General features: G+C 35.7%; 1 protein-coding gene across 1 annotated transcript in view; it reads left to right on the top strand.

The window, feature by feature from the left end:
- Positions 1-378: 378 nt before the first annotated feature.
- The window catches only part of LOC126838085 (uncharacterized), an 82164-nt gene continuing 64812 nt past the window's right edge, over positions 379-17730 (top strand). Inside the window, exon 1 of the mRNA XM_050572197.1 lies at positions 379-832. Within this exon, the coding sequence (XP_050428154.1) occupies positions 666-832 (167 nt within the window). The 5' untranslated portion in view covers positions 379-665. The remainder of the gene's footprint in view (positions 833-17730) is intronic.

Genomic DNA, 17730 nt, shown 5'->3' with positions numbered 1-17730 from the left:
GAGTGCCTTGGCGTTAGTTTGATCACCCTGTATATTCCGAAAGGGTGCGGCGAGCTGTAGGTAGGCGCGCGGGATCAACTCGGTGTGTGTAGGTAGGAGGTACGCCGGGGAGCTTTCGCTTTGACGATGCCCCGACGGGGGGGTGGTGGCGGCGTGTGTGAGGGTGCCAGGGGGAGGTGCCGGGGAGTTATTTCTTTTTTTTTTTTGTCGCCGCCGCTTTTTTTACACCGTTTCCGCCGCGCTGTTTCGCCGACCATTTGGCCGCACTGCACGCACGCCGCCGCCGCCGCCGCGCCGCGTGCCCACCAGTCACGCCCCGGTCTCCGCGCCGCTGACCCTTGGCACCGAGGCGCGTGTCCCCCGTGCCAGTGCCATTATCCGTTCGGGAGCCGTCCGTCGTCCGGCGTCCGCGCGTTTGCCTCTCGTCCGCGTTCGTATCTCTCTGTGTGTGCGTTTACTCGATAATAATAATAATAATAATAACATTTTGTTCGGGTTTTCGTAGATATAATACAATAAATATAAAATACCCATTACCTACGCGAAATTTACCAATCGACTGTACATATTTTTTTTGAATACTGAATAGTTTTGTTTGTTTGTTTGTTGCCCGCCGGCGATGCGCCGCGTGACATGTTGACGGTACGGCCGCCGTCGCACTCCTCATGTTGCTGCAGCAGGGACAAAGCACCACCACCGGCCAAACGCACGGTGCCGGCAGCGGCGCCGGCCAACACAAGAACCCGTCGCATCTCCTGCAGTCCATACAGAACAGGCTGATCCCGGGATGGAGCGTACACCTGGCCAACGACAATAGGCTGTACTATTGCAAGTAAGTGCCACATTCTTGGGTCAAAAGAAAAAAGCACCTCCCCCCCTCGAAGGGGGCCTCGTGGAAATGTCATTCGGGACCCCTTTGTCTTGTCATCCGGTAGGGCCAAGGCGGTCCCCTTGTCTAAAGTCACCATAGTCATGTCCGAAGGGATTCAGTGGCGAATCCAGGGGTTGTCCAAAGGGGGGGGGGGTGGCGAATTTTCGTTTTTTGTAGATATAATAGAATTACCTTTTTTGTTTTTATTAATTGTCTACAAAATATGTTGCAATGTATTAATTATTTTGATTAGTTTTTTTTAATTAATTATTATTAATTCAGTTTAATTTTGACCCAATAAACTTTCATAGAAAATAGCTACAGCAAGTTTGTTTAAATTCAAATACATACTTATAATTAAGTAAAGTACAATACTCAGATATTTTTGATATAAAATCAATGCATATTTTTTTTCTTTAACAAATCTTTCAATAATATCATTTACATTTAAGGGGATTCGATACCGGCCGTTTTTTTCAGTCAAAAAATATCATTTTTTATCCATCGCACAGGCCGATCCAGTAATCCGATAAGTAATTTGAAAACAGATTTGAATTCGCCATGAAGTTTACTTAGGATCGGTCGGGGTACTTTTTTCAATTTTTAATTTTATCCCTTTCCAAATTTGATTTAAAAATTTTAAATATTAAAATTCTAAAAAAAGTACGCAGGCCGATCTCAAGGAAACATCATGACAAATTCAAATCTGTTTTCAGCGACGGAACAAAAAATGTGCTATTAAATAAACTAAAATGGCTTTTACTCATAGACAAAATTATTTAAACTAAAAAATAATAATACCATGAAGTTTTTACAAATTAACAGGTAAATTAATTGCCATGGTCGAAATTTATTACAACCACTTTTTTCTTGGGCCAAAACTCGGGTCAAGGGGAAAGGGGGGCGATCACTCAATCGCCCCCCCCCCAAATCCGCCACTGAAGGGATTCGTTCTAACCTAACCTTCCTGGGCAATACCTTCTATTACTGTGGCTGTCCAACGACTATTTACCTTATTAATTGCTAAATCCCTCATCGTTCCTTACATGTTTTGTTCATGTTCTTCTCCAAAACCGCACTTCCAAGGTTTCTATTTTGGCTTTCCCTGCCTCCAGTATAGTCCACGTCTCTGCAAGTGCTTTCTTAGTGTCCAGACTTATTGCGTTTGTGGTAATAGAATTCCTTATTTTACAAAAAGCTCGTTTACTTTCCAGGTGGGTGACGTGTGGCACTGTCTCCAACATTATACCATCTAAGACTATTTTTGCAACATATCACTACCTTTAGTGTGTCGTTCATTTTCTTCAGCATATTAGTTAAGTCTTCTTCGTTTTCTGCAATTACTGCAATGTCAAAACGTAGAATGTACAAACATTCCGCCTATATTTATTCTTTTTCCTAATTTCTTTCAACGGTTCTTCTATGCATAAATTAAATGTCCGAATCAGATGTTTACCTATTCAATCTGGATCCGGCTTGCCTTATCTGATTCTTGGTTAATTCTGACTGAAATTTCCACACGGTCAGTCTCGAGTTTAGCGACTTATGTGCAAATGTATAACCGGTAATTGCAAACTCCACTCAAATGAACCCAATGTAAAACGTGGTCGTGAAAGGGTTGTCAATCGACATGCCGGCATCCTTTTGTTTTGGTCAATGCGTTGGGGGTTTGTGTACAGGAACCGCATTTAATTGGTAAAATATGCACGGATTCCTCTAATGGGGTTGTTTAAGTTGAAGGGTCTGAAGTTGTTGACCAAGTCATCAAAGTGATGACTTGTTAGATTATGAGCTCGACTCGGCTGACGATAGTGGCCAACGTTGAAATGAATCTCTAAGATCTATACTTGGATTTTCTTGTAACATTTTAAGAGACTGACGCCAGCCTTAATGTTGATGCATTCCTTTGACGTTCTAAACCGTTATCTATGTTAATTATTAGGTCCAGCCTAATGCCAATTGTGTACAGTAATGCGTCAAAAGCGCCTGTACTTCTTTATTCAGTGTAGATTTTAGACATTTTTAAAGTGGTCATCCTAACTTTAGACTCGTGTGGACGACTTTAATCTAGGATTTTTTTTAAAATAGATTTATTTCCTAATGGAATGTGGAATTTCATAGTGGAAATCGTTTTTTTAATACTAGACCCGGGGATTAATCGGTTAGAATCATTTAACTGGCATACTATCACGTCTCTGAATCAAATTATACTTCTTAGGTTAATTGCATTATAACTATTGTGGGTTTAACATAATGTATTATTTTGCTTGTATGACCCATTATTGCTGTATTGTATGGGGCTATATTTCATTTAACTTTTTTAGTGTTTGTTTTTTGCGGTAAAACTTTTCCTTGTAAAATATTACACATCGGGTTAGAGTTTTTATACATAAAAAAAAAAATTGGACGTTCACGCTGATCGATAATCCTAAATGATTCCGTTGCCGACTAAAAAAAAAATATACAAGATAAAATTTTCCCAAGCCATTCCCAAGGGCAAAATGTATCAATCTTGACGACGGTTGTTAAAAAAAAAAAAAAAATCCAGACCCGTTTAATGATCGGTTATTTTAAAATCATGCCTTTATTACCATAATAGTTTATGTATTATCATTTTCCCTATTAGTTAGCATTATTTGTTTAAAATAAATTCCATGTTTTACATAATAATTTACACGTGAGTACATAAAATAGTATTAACAATTTTTTGTACTCTATTTGCAATATCATAAAAAAAAAGGTATATTTTTCATAATAAACATGAAATTGGTTTCCTGTAAATTAAGTCTACAAAATGTATAAAATACCTACTTACTAAAGCGAATTGTGTAATATTTATTAATCTCCAGATGAATCAATATTTAAGTTCTCTGTTTGCAATTATTGTGGATAGAGACGGAGAAGAGATAGGAAGAGAGAGAGAGAGCTTAACCTTTTCCGCCTGTGGTTGGGTCGTGAAATTTATACACCTTTACTGTTTTTGAAAACATTAACGATGTGTATTTTCGGTCTCGAGTCTTTTTACTGCTTGCTTTTATTACCTGCATGCACGTGTGTAAGCGAAAATCGATTTGAGTGCAGGCAATACCATCGTAGTGTCAACGGGCAGATATGTTGAATTTCTTGTCAACGGTTTTCTTCCAGTGTCCATTGTAAGAATAATGATCAAGAAAAAATCGTTTAATCTGGACTAAGATCCAGTCAATACTGTACAGTTATTGTAATAATTCCAGCACCATATGAGGCGCTCAGATGCCAAACCGATTAACTGAATAAAATGAAATTTTTCAGGACAGGCGGTCAAAGTTATTTGAAACAATGTATGTAGGTGCGATTGCCAATTTTCTTAGCGCATTCTAGTGGTGAAAAATTCAACTATTGAGTTATTTATCTTGGCCACTGAAAATTATACACATTTTTTATACAACCATGCAATTTGAAAAAAAAATTGGAGTTAATCGGTTTGTCATCTGAGCGCCTCATATGTCGATAAGAAAATATGTACCTACCTATTGATTTTACTTTTTATTTTTAATCAAACCCTTCCCTCTGATTTTGCTCGTCCGTTGCTCTGCACTTGACATCCACATTATAACTGCCCACATCTGACGACATACATAATACTCAAATTTAATTAAGCTCTTAGACTCTAAGGGATGCAACTGCACAATGGGGTTCTCAACATGCTCTTGTGTGTTAATTTTTTAACCGTTCGTCGTTGTAACTTTAATTGCAATTACTAAAACCGTCGGACTGGAACGGTCGTTATTATTACTATTAATTATTATTATTATTATAACGTTTCGTGGTCCCTTTTAAACAAACGTTGTGCTTGTCTAAACTAACGCTGTCCCGCTGAGCCTAGGGCAGAATAGGCATAGCAGGTAGTCGTGTAATACTTTCCTTGTGTACACAAGTTCTAAAGGGACGTGTATCTACACTGGTATAATTTATGGAAAAGGCATTCCTCTTTGATTTAAGTTTTGACTCGTTCCAACTTCTGTCGGGCGGAATGGCTCCAACACAATTTCTGCTATTGACCGAGCCAAACTAGCCACACCGGCCCCCGGCTTTATCGTGCATTTTACCCAATAAGAATATTGCAGGGTAATAATATCTTCCTCTTTTGTTAACATCCCAAAGGCTGGTCGCCACCAATTTTCCACTTTTCGCGCTTCCCCGCTTTCCTTTAAGAGTTCGCAATACGATCTGCAGGACATGTCTCTTGCTATTCGACTAATATAGACTGTTATGGCGCAGTATGTGTCCAATTAACTTGGTTCTTCTTGTTTTTAAGATCTTCAGTGATCGTATGAAGAGATGAAATAATATTCAATAGCTTGCATGCTACAACGAAGTAAACAGAATGATTAAAACCAGTGTGACCAGTGTGATGAAATAAGTTTTATCCCTTATACTTCTATACTCTAAACGCCTATCTGAGAGAACAACACTTGGCTGAAGTTTATATACTATCAGAACTAGAAAACCGACCGTTTAATGTTATACAAAGTAGACTAGTTGAGTGAGGTGATGATAACATGATGATAACGCCTTCGTATAATTTAATGTAAATTCGCGCTCATTAGCACATTTTCGGCTTTCCCTCGGTTTGTATGGAGTTCATGTGTTTAAGCTGCTGTGTGTCCTGCAATACAATGGCATGGCGACGTCTCAGATGTCTTCCGTTCTTAAACTGATTCGCCGACAGCCACGATGAATTATTATTATTATTATGACTTTGAACATTTTTTCTACTATACAACTAACACATTTCGTTTTCTTTTGCTCGCGGCACCGGGGGTGATTTATTTTATTTCTCTTGCTGACGTTAATCCGTTGTATTTATTTGCGTTTTCATGCCCGTCTGACGTGGACTGCACGTGATTTAACGAGTCGGTCGGCACATAAAATCAAAAATTGGTTGTAAAGGGGAACAAAAATATTATCATGTTTCGAGAGTGCACGTGGTATTTTTTTTTTTTTTGACGATCAATAAAAACCAAAAAAGTAAATAGGACTAGCGCTTTTGTATTTTATTAGACTGTCCGACTGCGCGCTTCTTGCCCTCTACCGAGTCTTTTGGACAGACGGTTTGTTTTTGGAAAAAAGAAGCTCAAAATCTAAATCACAGTTTCATTTGGCGGTGAATCCTATGAGCATTTTCTACGGCACGCTGTGCATTTCAAAAGGACGTCTCGTCGATGATTTTCAATGGTTAAAACATGTTTACACAAAAACAAATGAATAACACTTTTCAAATTGATTTTACAGATAAAACACATAAAAAATCTAGTTATTTTCTCCGCTTCACGGAGAAAACATTTAATCACGGATAATATGTTATCTCTTATCACTTATCTCTAATCTCATATCTCTAACTGAAAGTTTAAGTGTAACTCAAAAATGGCGACACGAAATTTCTGGTGTCCAGATTACAAAGATTTAAATAAATGTATTTTTGCATTCATTATATATTGACCTATAATATGCGTTGCAGATAATGCAAAACGCCCACGAGGCTCCCTAGGAAATCTTGTCTTTGACTATAGGCATTTTATCTTTTAAATGTTTAGAACACGTTTAGATGAACAAAACATTTTTTAAATCGCTGTCAAGGTTGCTGATAAACTGACTACCGACAAAAATAGTCCTAATTAGTGATTACTAATAGTTACACAGCGCGGTTTAACCTTTAAGTCAAGATTTTGCAAAAAATGTCCCAACTCGTTATTAAATGGGGTGTGAAGTACTCTTTAACGCAGCAAGCAAACTTTGCACAAACCTATAAATCAGCTGCTCTTATCGGACACGGCCTTAACCTAGAACCGTCAGCGTTATACAGCGTCGAATAGCTGGTATTTCCATATTATTATTACTAGACATGTCGTTGTAATCGTTCTTCGGCTCGACTTGTGTTTGGACCTTTTGATTTAAAAGGATTTATGGTTTCGAGAAATAATCTATATATATATATATAAATATATTTGCAGACAAGTATAAACAGCGCGATTTGGACTTGACAGAAATCCGACTGAAATAATAATTTTCACCGGATATACTTAGTAAAACTAGTGAAAAAGTTTTCACTGAAAATCATGACCATCTCTTTATCCCTCTCCCGGAAAACTTTACTTCCGTTTAACAGGGCGGGAAGAGGGCTGACTGTGGAGTAGGATGGAACGAAACAGATTTTCCAAAAAGCGGTAAACGGTACGGAAAAAGGTCGGGTCTGTGTTATATTATTAATATTTTCGTTTAACGGTTGGCTTACTAAAATAATAACTTTAGATTATTATTTGGAGTCGGCCATTTCGCGTTGTTCAAACACAAAACGACCATAAACGCCAACTCAAACGAACAGTGTCGTTTCCTAATGCCGTTTAAGAGACGGTTAAAAGAGTAGGTATAATCACAGATTAAATAAAACAACATAATAGTGCTCATAGGTTTTCAAACAGCGATTTTTGATCCGTTCTAATTTAACGTAGTAGGCTAAAACCATTATGGTACCGAAAATATTGTACCCACTATTTACAATGATAACGCAAACTGATAAGAAATATTGATAACAAGTAGTTTAGTTATAGATAAGCTATACGTAGTTAATATACATGTATAGATAACTTAATTGTCGATGATCGAGAACAAGCATGCTTTTGTGCCTAGTTCTTGAATTATATCAACTCTAAAAAGTTTAATATCAAAATTTAGTTTAAGAAAAACATTGCCTTTTCTAAAAAATTTTCAATGGCGGCAAAGCGTGCCAATGTTGTTGTATTTAAAACATCGGTGAAGTTTATTCAAATGTTGACATTTTCCTGCGCTTTTGTTTGAATGATACTTAAAGCATGAATAATAGCGTACGTTTGTCTATAGTAAGTCAAACAATGCAAATTTGAAGTTATTAGTTTGAAATACCAATTGTTTACGTTGGGGCATACTGGCATAAATTGTAGGATGAGTTTAAACCTTAAATTATGCATATGTCAAAAATGGCAATAAACGCTATCGAAGTGATCAAGCTGTCTTATCGCTTTAAGCACAATAATTATACTACAAGTTTGTCTTATTACGTGCCTGTGGTAAAAAGAAAACAGCAATTTGGATTGGCAGAGCTTGGCGGTGATTGCTACACCGGATATTGGTAAATTTTGAAATTGTATCCTCTATCGGTAATCGGTCGCCTACGTGACCAGATGGCGTGTGTTTTATGATTTTTATTCTCGTTTTTTTTTAATTTGTGTTTTATGATGTTAAACAATCACAGCCCAATAGGAAAGCGACCTTATAACGGTTTTGAAACGAACATGTTTAGCATCGATTTGGCACGTGTAAATTACAAGTGCGTTTAAAATAATTAACCGGCGGGTCGTTACATATAAACCAAGAAAACGACGCGAACATAATTGGCAAATAGTCTTGACACATGTTTCGCGAAATAATAAAATTAGGTATAAATTTTAATCAAATATTTAGGCGCTGTATTCTTTAGTTAAAATTTTCAATCGAATAGTACTGGCTGCTGAAGGTATATTGTTTTTTTTTTTTACCGCTACTATATAATGAACTTGCAAACGTTGATTACCATACCGGTATGGATTGCTGTACTTTGTTCTACACGCGTAGTGCCGGACAGGTTGAGCAAGTCACAAAAATTACAAATCGCTAATAAATTAAACACGTTGGTGCATCATTCGGGATGGCAGTCGATGAACGACGTTAAAATCTTAAAAACAAAACGCGGCGAAATCAAGGATCCCATGTCCGAAATACTGGAAGCCATGTCGTTGAACCAAAATCCGGTGGACGAATCCAACGTGGTGAGAAGACACAAGGAGATTTGGACTGTGCTCGCGTGTAAGTACGGCGAAATCATTTATCATTACAAGGTGTTCGCACATAATCTAATACAAGTCTGCCTGTACGAAAAAAGGTCGTCCATCGCGTATCAACGGTATTATGATTGCTTTAATTCGCTATTGGTCATATTGTACAACATGTCACCGAGGTTTAAATGCATGACGGACGCCTCTAACTATATTTTATCGCTAGTTCCGGAATTGAAACCCAAGCACGGTATAGCGGAAGCCGCGGAAAAATTAGCCGAGTATGCTTTTACTTTACGGCAGACAATTTCGTCGAAATTGCCTGATGACGGTACTGGCAAAGCGGACGCGATCGAAGTCGAAATGAACGCCATAGGCGAACATATTCAGGAAGTATACATAAAGAATGTGAAATGGTTTACTTTCGATCATTGCAGCGTTCCGAGAGACAAAAAATGGACCTCACAAACTTTAATAAATGATTTTTTGTACGCTAGAACCGACCAGCATATACCACGGGAAACATCTATGTTGCAATATGTTGAAAACCAAATCGATGGTTACGTCGAAGAGACCTTTGTCAACTGGTTCTACAATCTGGGCTTTGGATACGACGAGGCGGGAAATGTTGAAATCCGGAAAAATTAAAATATTATATTATGTATAAAATACAATTATGTGTGAACAACTTCATATCAAACCATAATTTGTCAACGTGGCATTTTATTTTTTATCTTTTTACGTGTACACGTCATCTAAAATAATAATAAGTAAACTGTAATGAAAAAAAAAAAAAATAGTTGCACGCATTTTAAGAAAATATTAATAAAACCTACTGTTGTAGAACTTACTTACCTCACTACTTTTACTTTTACTGCCTACTACCACTACGTATACCAAGTACTTGCGTAATGTGCTTGGTTGGAAACGTACCGGATTGAACTTACTTTCTACAAATTCGCATCGAAACGCTTAATAATCCCCACTACGTGTTAACCCTACAGAATTGGTGATTAAGTAAAATAGTGTTTGGCACGTGTAAATTACAGACGCGTTTAAAAAAATTCACCAATGAGACATTACATATAAATCAAGTGAATGACGCGGACATCATTGGCAAAAGGTCTAGACATGTGTTTCGTGAATTAATAAAATTAGTAAAAATTTTCCAATGCACTGCGTTCTTTATGCAAAGTTTTTAATCTTGTAGTACTGCTGTGTTAGGTTTTTTTTACCGCTACTATATAATGTACTTGCAAACGTTGATTACCTTACCGGTATGGATTGCTGTACTTTGTTCTACAGGCGTAGTGTCGGACAGGATGAGCAAGTCACAAAAATTGCAAATCGCTAATAAATTAAACACGTTGGTGCATCATTCGGGATGGCAGTCGATGAACAACGTTAAAATCTTAAAGAGGAAACTCGGCGAAATCACGGATCCCATGTCCGAAATACTCGAAGCCATGTCCTTGAACCAAAAGCCGGTGGACGAATCCAACGCACCGAGAAGACACAAGGAGATTTGGAAGGTTCTCATGTGTAGGTACGGCGAAATCATTTATTATTATAAGGTGTTTGTACAAAATTTAATACAAGTCTGCCTATACGAAAAAAAGTTGTTCATCGGGTATCAACGGTATTATGATTGTTTCGATTTGCTATTGGTCAAATTATTCAACATGTCACCGAGGTTTAAATGCATGATGGACGCCTCGGTCTATATATTGTCGCTAAATCCGAAATTGAAACCCAAGCATAGTATAGTGGAAGCCGCAGAAAAATTGGCCGAGTATACTTTAACCTTACGGCAGACAATTTTGTCGAGATTGCCCGAAGACGGTACCAAAGCGGACGCGGTCGATTTTGAAATGAACGCCATTGGCGAACATTTCAAGGAAGTATACATAAAGAACGTGAAATGGTTTACTTTCGATCATTGCATCGTTCCGAGAGACAAAAAATGGACCTCACAAACTTTAATCAATGATTTTTTGCACGCTAGAATCAACGAGCGTATACCACGGGAAACATCTATGTTGCAGTATGCTGAATATCAAATCGATGGTTATGTCGAAGAGACCTTTGTCAATTGGTTCTACAATCTGGGCTTTGGATACGACGAGGCGGGAAATGTTAGAATCCGAAATAATTGAAATATTATTAACACAATGCATAAAACACAATTATGTGTTAACAACTTCATGTCAAACCATAATTCGTCAACGTGGCATTTTTATTTTATTACCTTTTTACTTGTACACGTAATCTAAAATAATAATAAATTAACTGTAATGAAATTATAAAAAAAAACCTTAGTTGTCACACATTTTAAGGAAATATTAATAAATCCTACAACAGATTTGTACTTCCGAACAAATATATTGTCAATAAATGCTATTAAACTGATATTCTTTTTATTACCAAGTATGTTAATAGCTTAAATTTGTACTGCTTATTGACGCGTTATTATAGAGCTGTTAATTATTAAAAAGTTTTCGCTGATAAATTTAGAGAAATAACTAATTAGACTTTTTGCTTCGATGCGATAAACAATGTGTTTTTTTAAATAATTTTATGTATTTTTATGACTATATCTGCGATATATTTTAAGCTACTGAATCGTTTTCGTGTGGCAGTTCTTTAGATTAGAAATCGTACATGTAAGGTATTTGATTAAACTAAAAAATTTCAAAATTTCATCCCTTCCCCTTCAAAATCAAGAAAAACACCCGAAAAATTGTTAAAACTGTTTTCAACTTAAAACTACGGAGCTCTATATCTTTTATCGAAATAGTATCAATTTTGTATAGAATATTCTTTAGATATAGTAACACCGACGAACCTAAACAATTATTGTACACTCTTTCTCCTAGAAAGGGCGGAAGTTTTTGCTATCTTTTGCTTTTTATGCAAAGTTATAGTGGTTTATGTATGGAAATTAGACCAAAGGTAGATCTAGAACGGGGCTTTCACATTTATAATTTCCTCAAAAACCAATGTTAAACATTTTTTTTACTAAGGAAAAACTAAAAAAATGGGAAAACTTACACTTTGACCGTAGTCAGTTTTTAGGATGCTGTGTGTGGTTTATTTACAGATTCGCATCGAAGCGTTTATTTAAAAGGGATTTTTCAACTTTCAGTTATAATAATTTCTTTAATTATCCCAACTATGTGCCAACCCTACAGAATTGATTTTTATTTAAAATAGTGTTTGGCACGTGTAAATTACAAGTGCCAAGCACGGTGTTGCGGAAGCCGCGGAAAAATTGGCCGAGTATAATTTAACTTTACAACAGATAACTTTGTTTAAATTGCCTGAAGACGGTACCCAAGCGGACGCGGTCGATGTCGAAATGAACGCCATAGGCGAATATGTCAAGGAAGTATACAGTAAGAATGTGAAATGGTTTATCCTCGATCATTGCAGCGTTCCGAAAAACAGAAAATGGACTGCACAAACTTTAATATTTGATTTTTGGCACGCTAGAACCGACCAGCTTATACCAAGGAAAACATCTATGTTGCAATATGTAGTAAACCAAATCGATGGTTACGTCGAAGAGACCTTTGACAAATGGTTCTACAATCTGGGCTTTGAATACGTGGCGGGAAATATTGAAATCCGAAGTAATTGAAATATTATTAGGACTTCATATCAAACCATAATTTGTCAACGTGGCCAATCTTTTTACGTGTACACGTAATTTAAAATAATAATAATAAGTAAACTGTAATGAAATAAAATAAAATAAAATAGTTGTCACTTATTTTAAGGAAATATTAATAAAACCTACAACAGTTTTGTACTTCCGAAAAATGGCTGTTGAGAAAATTTGGTATAAATCTTGAAATCAATTATCAAAATATGTCAATAAATAGAATTGATTTTTATGTTAAATAGTGATTGCCACGTGTATAGTAAGTTTTTTTTTAAATAATCAACCAGCGGGACGTTACATATAAATCAAGATACCGACACAGACATTGTTGGCAAATAGTCTAGACATGTGTTTCGTGAAATAATATAATTAGTACAAATTGTAATCAAATATCTGGGCACTGCATTGTTTAGTTAAAGTTTTGAATCGAATAGTACTGCTGTGTATTGTTTTTTTTACCACTACTATATAATGTTCTTGCAAACGTTGATTACCATACTGGTATGGGTTGCTGTACTTTGTTCTACAGGCGTAGTGTCAGACAGGATAAGCAAGTCCGAAAAATTGCAAATCGCTAATAAATTAAACACGTTGGTGCGTTATTCGGGATGGCAGTCGATGAACGACGTTAAAATCTTAAAAACGAAACGCGGCGAAATCAAGGATCCCATGTCCGAAATACTGGAAGCCATGTCGTTGAACCAAAAGCCGGTGGACGAATCCAACGTGGTGAGAAGACACAAGGAGATTTGGACGGTCCTAATGTGTAGGTACGGCGAAATAATTTACCATTACAAGATGTTCATACGAAATTTAATACAAGTCTGCCTATACGAAAAAAAGTCGTCCCTTTCGCGTCAACGGTATTATGATTGTTTCGATTTGCTATTGGTCAAATTGTTCAGCATGTCACCGAGGTTTAAATGCATGGTGGACGCCTCGGTCTATATTTTCTCGCTAAATCCGACATCGAAACTCAAGCATAGTATGGTGGAAGCCACGGAAAAATTGGCGGAGTATACTTTAACTTTGCGGCAGACAATTTTGTCGAGATTGCCCGAAGACGGTACCAAAGCGGACGCGGTCGATGTCGAAATAAACGCCATAGACAAACATTTCAAGGAAGTATACTTAAGGAATGTGAAATCGTTTAACTTGGATCATTGCAACGTTCCGAGAAAGAAAATATGGATCGCACAAAATTTAATAACCGATTTTTTGCACGCAAAAATCAACCAGCGTATACCACAGGAAACATCTATGTTAAAATATGCAGAACACCAAATCGATGGTTACGTCGAAGAGACCTTTATCTGTTGGTTCTACAATTTGGGTTTTGGATACGACGAGGAGGGAAACGTAGAAATCCGGAATAATTGAAATATTAGCACAATGCATAAAACACAATTATGTGTTAACAACCTCATGTGAAACCATTATTCGTCAACGTGGCATTTTAATTTTATACCTTTTTACGTGTACACGTAATCTAAAATAATAATAAGTTGACTGTAATGAAATTATAAAAAAATATAGTTGTCATACATTTCAGGGAAATATTAATAAAACCTACAACAGTTTTGGAGTAAAATAGTCGTTAAGATAATTTCGTATAAATCTTTATGCATCAAGAGATGAAATATATTGTCAATAAAAGTTGTTGAACCAATATTTTTTAAGGAAATATTAATAAATCTTACAACAGATTTGTACTTCCGAACAAATATATTGTCAATAAATGCTATTAAACTGATATTCTTTTTATTACCAAGTATGTTAATAGCTTAAATTTGTACTGCTTATTGCCGCGTTATTATAGAGCTGTTAATTATTAAAAAGTTTTGGCTGATAAATTTGGAGAAAAAACTAATTAGACTTTTTGCTTCGATGCGATAAACAATGTGTTTTTTAAATTATTTTTATGTATTTTTATGACTATATCTGACTATATCTAATATTACCAAGCGTGTTACCAGTTGCCTGACTATAGCGTTGCCGTGGAATCGTCCACAAGAACTGCTTGTAGTGCATTTTGTTGTTCTTATTTTCTGCTCGGTTTTGGCTGTAATGGTTCGAACTTACTGGTGTCTCTATACAGATTCGCATCGAAGCGCTTATTTAAAAAAGTGATTTTATCACATTCAGTGGGAATTGAATTATGCTGTAGACCTGCGACATGCCCGCAGTCCCAACTATGCCACTATATACTGGCTTGTTTCCCCCCCCCCCCCATTAATATTGTTGAATCCGAAAGGCACGGACTGCGATGATGCGGTTCTACATACTGTATCATCATCATCATCATCATCATTGGGAGGGAAAAAATATCCGAAAAGCAACTGGGAACATGTGCGTGGTGTACAAACAGGCTCCCGTCCATACATGGAAAACGCGGAAGTATCCGGCGGATCCACTAGGTGCGGCAAACACATGGACACACAAACACACACACACACACATAATATTATGTTTCGCCGCACGTGACAAACATCTGCGATGGCATCATCGGTGGCAGACACAAGGAGGAGAGACTCGGCTCCTCCGTGTTACAGCACACAAGATTATACATATTATTATATTAATAGATTTCGGTCATTGAGACGAGGCGACACGCAGGCACTCCGGCATATCGCACAACCGGCGAACACGTCCTCTACTAAATAATAACAATATATATATATATATATTTATTTACATATGCTTATAATTATTTGTAGAAGGTGTATGGCAAGATGATGATGATGATGATCTCGGAGATTAGAAACTGTAGGAAAATTTACATGCAAACCGGTTAAATCATTTCTATGTTATACTTGTAGGTATATATTATGATTTACTAATACCAAGAACACATTTCCATCTTTGACAATTACGCTTAATGGGAAATGTATTATTTGGAAATAAAATAAAAATATGTTCCAATTTACAATAAACCGAGTCCACACTTATTTTATCTATAAGGGATCAAGGTTAGAGTTGTCTAAGTATTGGAAAATGTAGTGAAATATATATACACCTACAAGTATGGGGAAAAAACAATTTTCATAGATATATATTTTATTCGAGAAAATGAGTGTCTTACATCAGATTGATCACACTGTATATAAGTTTTGGGGGTTTTCAGGTTTTGAGTGTATAGTTCACACTGTCTGTTAGGTTAGGTTTATCATAAAATATATCTGATTTTATTAAAAAAAAACCAACCTTTCCAATCAATTTTGTACGAATACTATACAATTGTTTTCCAAATCCATTTTACTACCAAGTTGCTGTACATATATTTTATACATATACTTTATATTTTATATAAAGTACTAAATGGTAAATGTATAATATTGTAAAACGACTTGCGCAAAAGTTAATGTCTCATTAAAGGAAAAACGGAAATTAAAAACAATAATATTATGTAAAGTTTAAGACGTGAACTATACATTATGAAATGTTTCTTATGTTTGATGTCAGTCCATACACCGACCAAAGAGTTTGTTAGTAGACGGTTTTCGAGAAAGCTAGCAATTAAACTTTAAGTTTATTATGTTATTATTAACTTGAAGTTTAATTAAATACTATACATTCTACCGAGTATTCCAATTGGTCTCTATAATTTGTTCTTTGATAAGTTTGCTCACAGTTAAAAAATTACATATAATATATTTCTAACTAGTCGGTTTTACATCTTGTCGCTTAGAAAATGTACAGCAGTTTTTCAAATTTTCTATGCTTTGATCGTTTCGAATCAAGTTCGAGTACTATAAGTATAGTTACTTCACTAAAACGAGTATCGAACCGTGCCAAATCCGAAGCAACACGAATAAGATAATGTTCAAAAATATTATATTCAATTTCTATTGGGTGTTTCGCCGAAGAAATAGATTGGAGATTTTTACTTGTTCGGTTTTCAGAATGTGTAGGGCATATAATATTATCCTAAGAAGGTCCCAAGGATTTTCTGGATTACGTGGAAAACGCAATTTATAAGTATTGTACCTATTTTTTTTTTTTTTTTTTACTTTCGGATAAAGCAATATGTAACTTTAAAGAACCTTTTCTTTTCCACAGCAATACCGCGTACTCGAACCAGAAGAATACAAAAAGTTGGCAAAGGCTTTTTAGATATTACCCACAAACGTTTTCTTTAGAAATATGTAAGTATAATGAAATTATTCCACAAAGAGACCCCCGTTAACCGTTTTGCGCGGTCTTTAAATACCTACCTTGTTTTTACCTCAATTCAACCTATTTAGCATCGTTATTATTATCATCATCGTCATTCTATAAACGGTTGTCTACCCACATTTTTAACATTTCAAAACAGACTTATAGACTATAAAAAAAAAAAAAAATAATAATCATACCTCCCGGCAACAATTATTCTACAGCCACAGTAGGTACTGCCCACGGTTTTCGACCTCTCACTTTTTGTCGAATAATAATAATTATTACTGACTTCTTATAATGTATAATATGTATAGGATATAAACGCACCCACAACGTCTTATCGAAGACTGCCCACGCACACCCGACCGAGGTGTGCTACACACAACTATTTGAACTAGTATTGTGTGTATAATATGTAAAGTATATCAGTCAACATTTTTTTGCCAAGTGGCATTTTCTAAGGTTTCAATAAATGCACACTATCTTTATTACAGTTTTTTTTTTATTTTTGGTCTCTTCCAAATTTATGAATTTGGGCACTGTGGCTATCTATTATACATTTTTATATTCAGAAAACACAGTGTTAAAAGTTAAATTACTTTAATGTGTCATTGTGGTTGCGCGTTAAAAATAATAACACTTTTATCTAATTATCTCCTAAATTGGCAAGATATAATATATAGTTAAATAATTTAAAAAATAGAACTTTTTTAGTTTTTAAAGATCAGTAAAAAAAAATGTAAAGACATTTTATCTCTTATCTCTTATCTCTAATCTCTTATCATATCAGATAAATCATCAGAAATTGTCTTTAGGTTTTTTAACTGTCGGGTTTTCCGGTTGTGTGCTAAAAATAAAGACATAAAATGTCAAAAACCGAATATTTCACAAAATCGGTGAAATATTTCAGACTTCCTACACTATTGTATTATAATAGTTGAAATACAATATTTCCCAGATCAAATCATCAGTGTAATCGTTATAAGAGTTTAGAGTGTAAAGTAAGAAGAAAAAAAAATACCCAAGTGAATATAATAACTCTGTTAATATTCATTCCGGTTTGGTCGGCACCGCTAATCATTATTAGTAGTATTGTTCGAGTTTTGTTTTGTATTTTGACATTTTCAAAGTGTGTTTACAACAGCTGTCTTAACACAATTAAACTCGTCCCGCAAGAATGGGGTTTTTTTTGATTGTATGTTTTGGTA

The sequence above is a fragment of the Adelges cooleyi genome, unplaced genomic scaffold (assembly GCF_023614345.1).
Source record: "Adelges cooleyi isolate 19-005CV unplaced genomic scaffold, UGA_ACOO_1.1 ACOO_flye_CR_arks_rails_tigmint_CR_PRNA_30, whole genome shotgun sequence".
In the NCBI taxonomy this organism is placed as follows: domain Eukaryota; kingdom Metazoa; phylum Arthropoda; class Insecta; order Hemiptera; family Adelgidae; genus Adelges; species Adelges cooleyi.
This window is presented reverse-complemented; position numbering and strand designations above follow the sequence as displayed.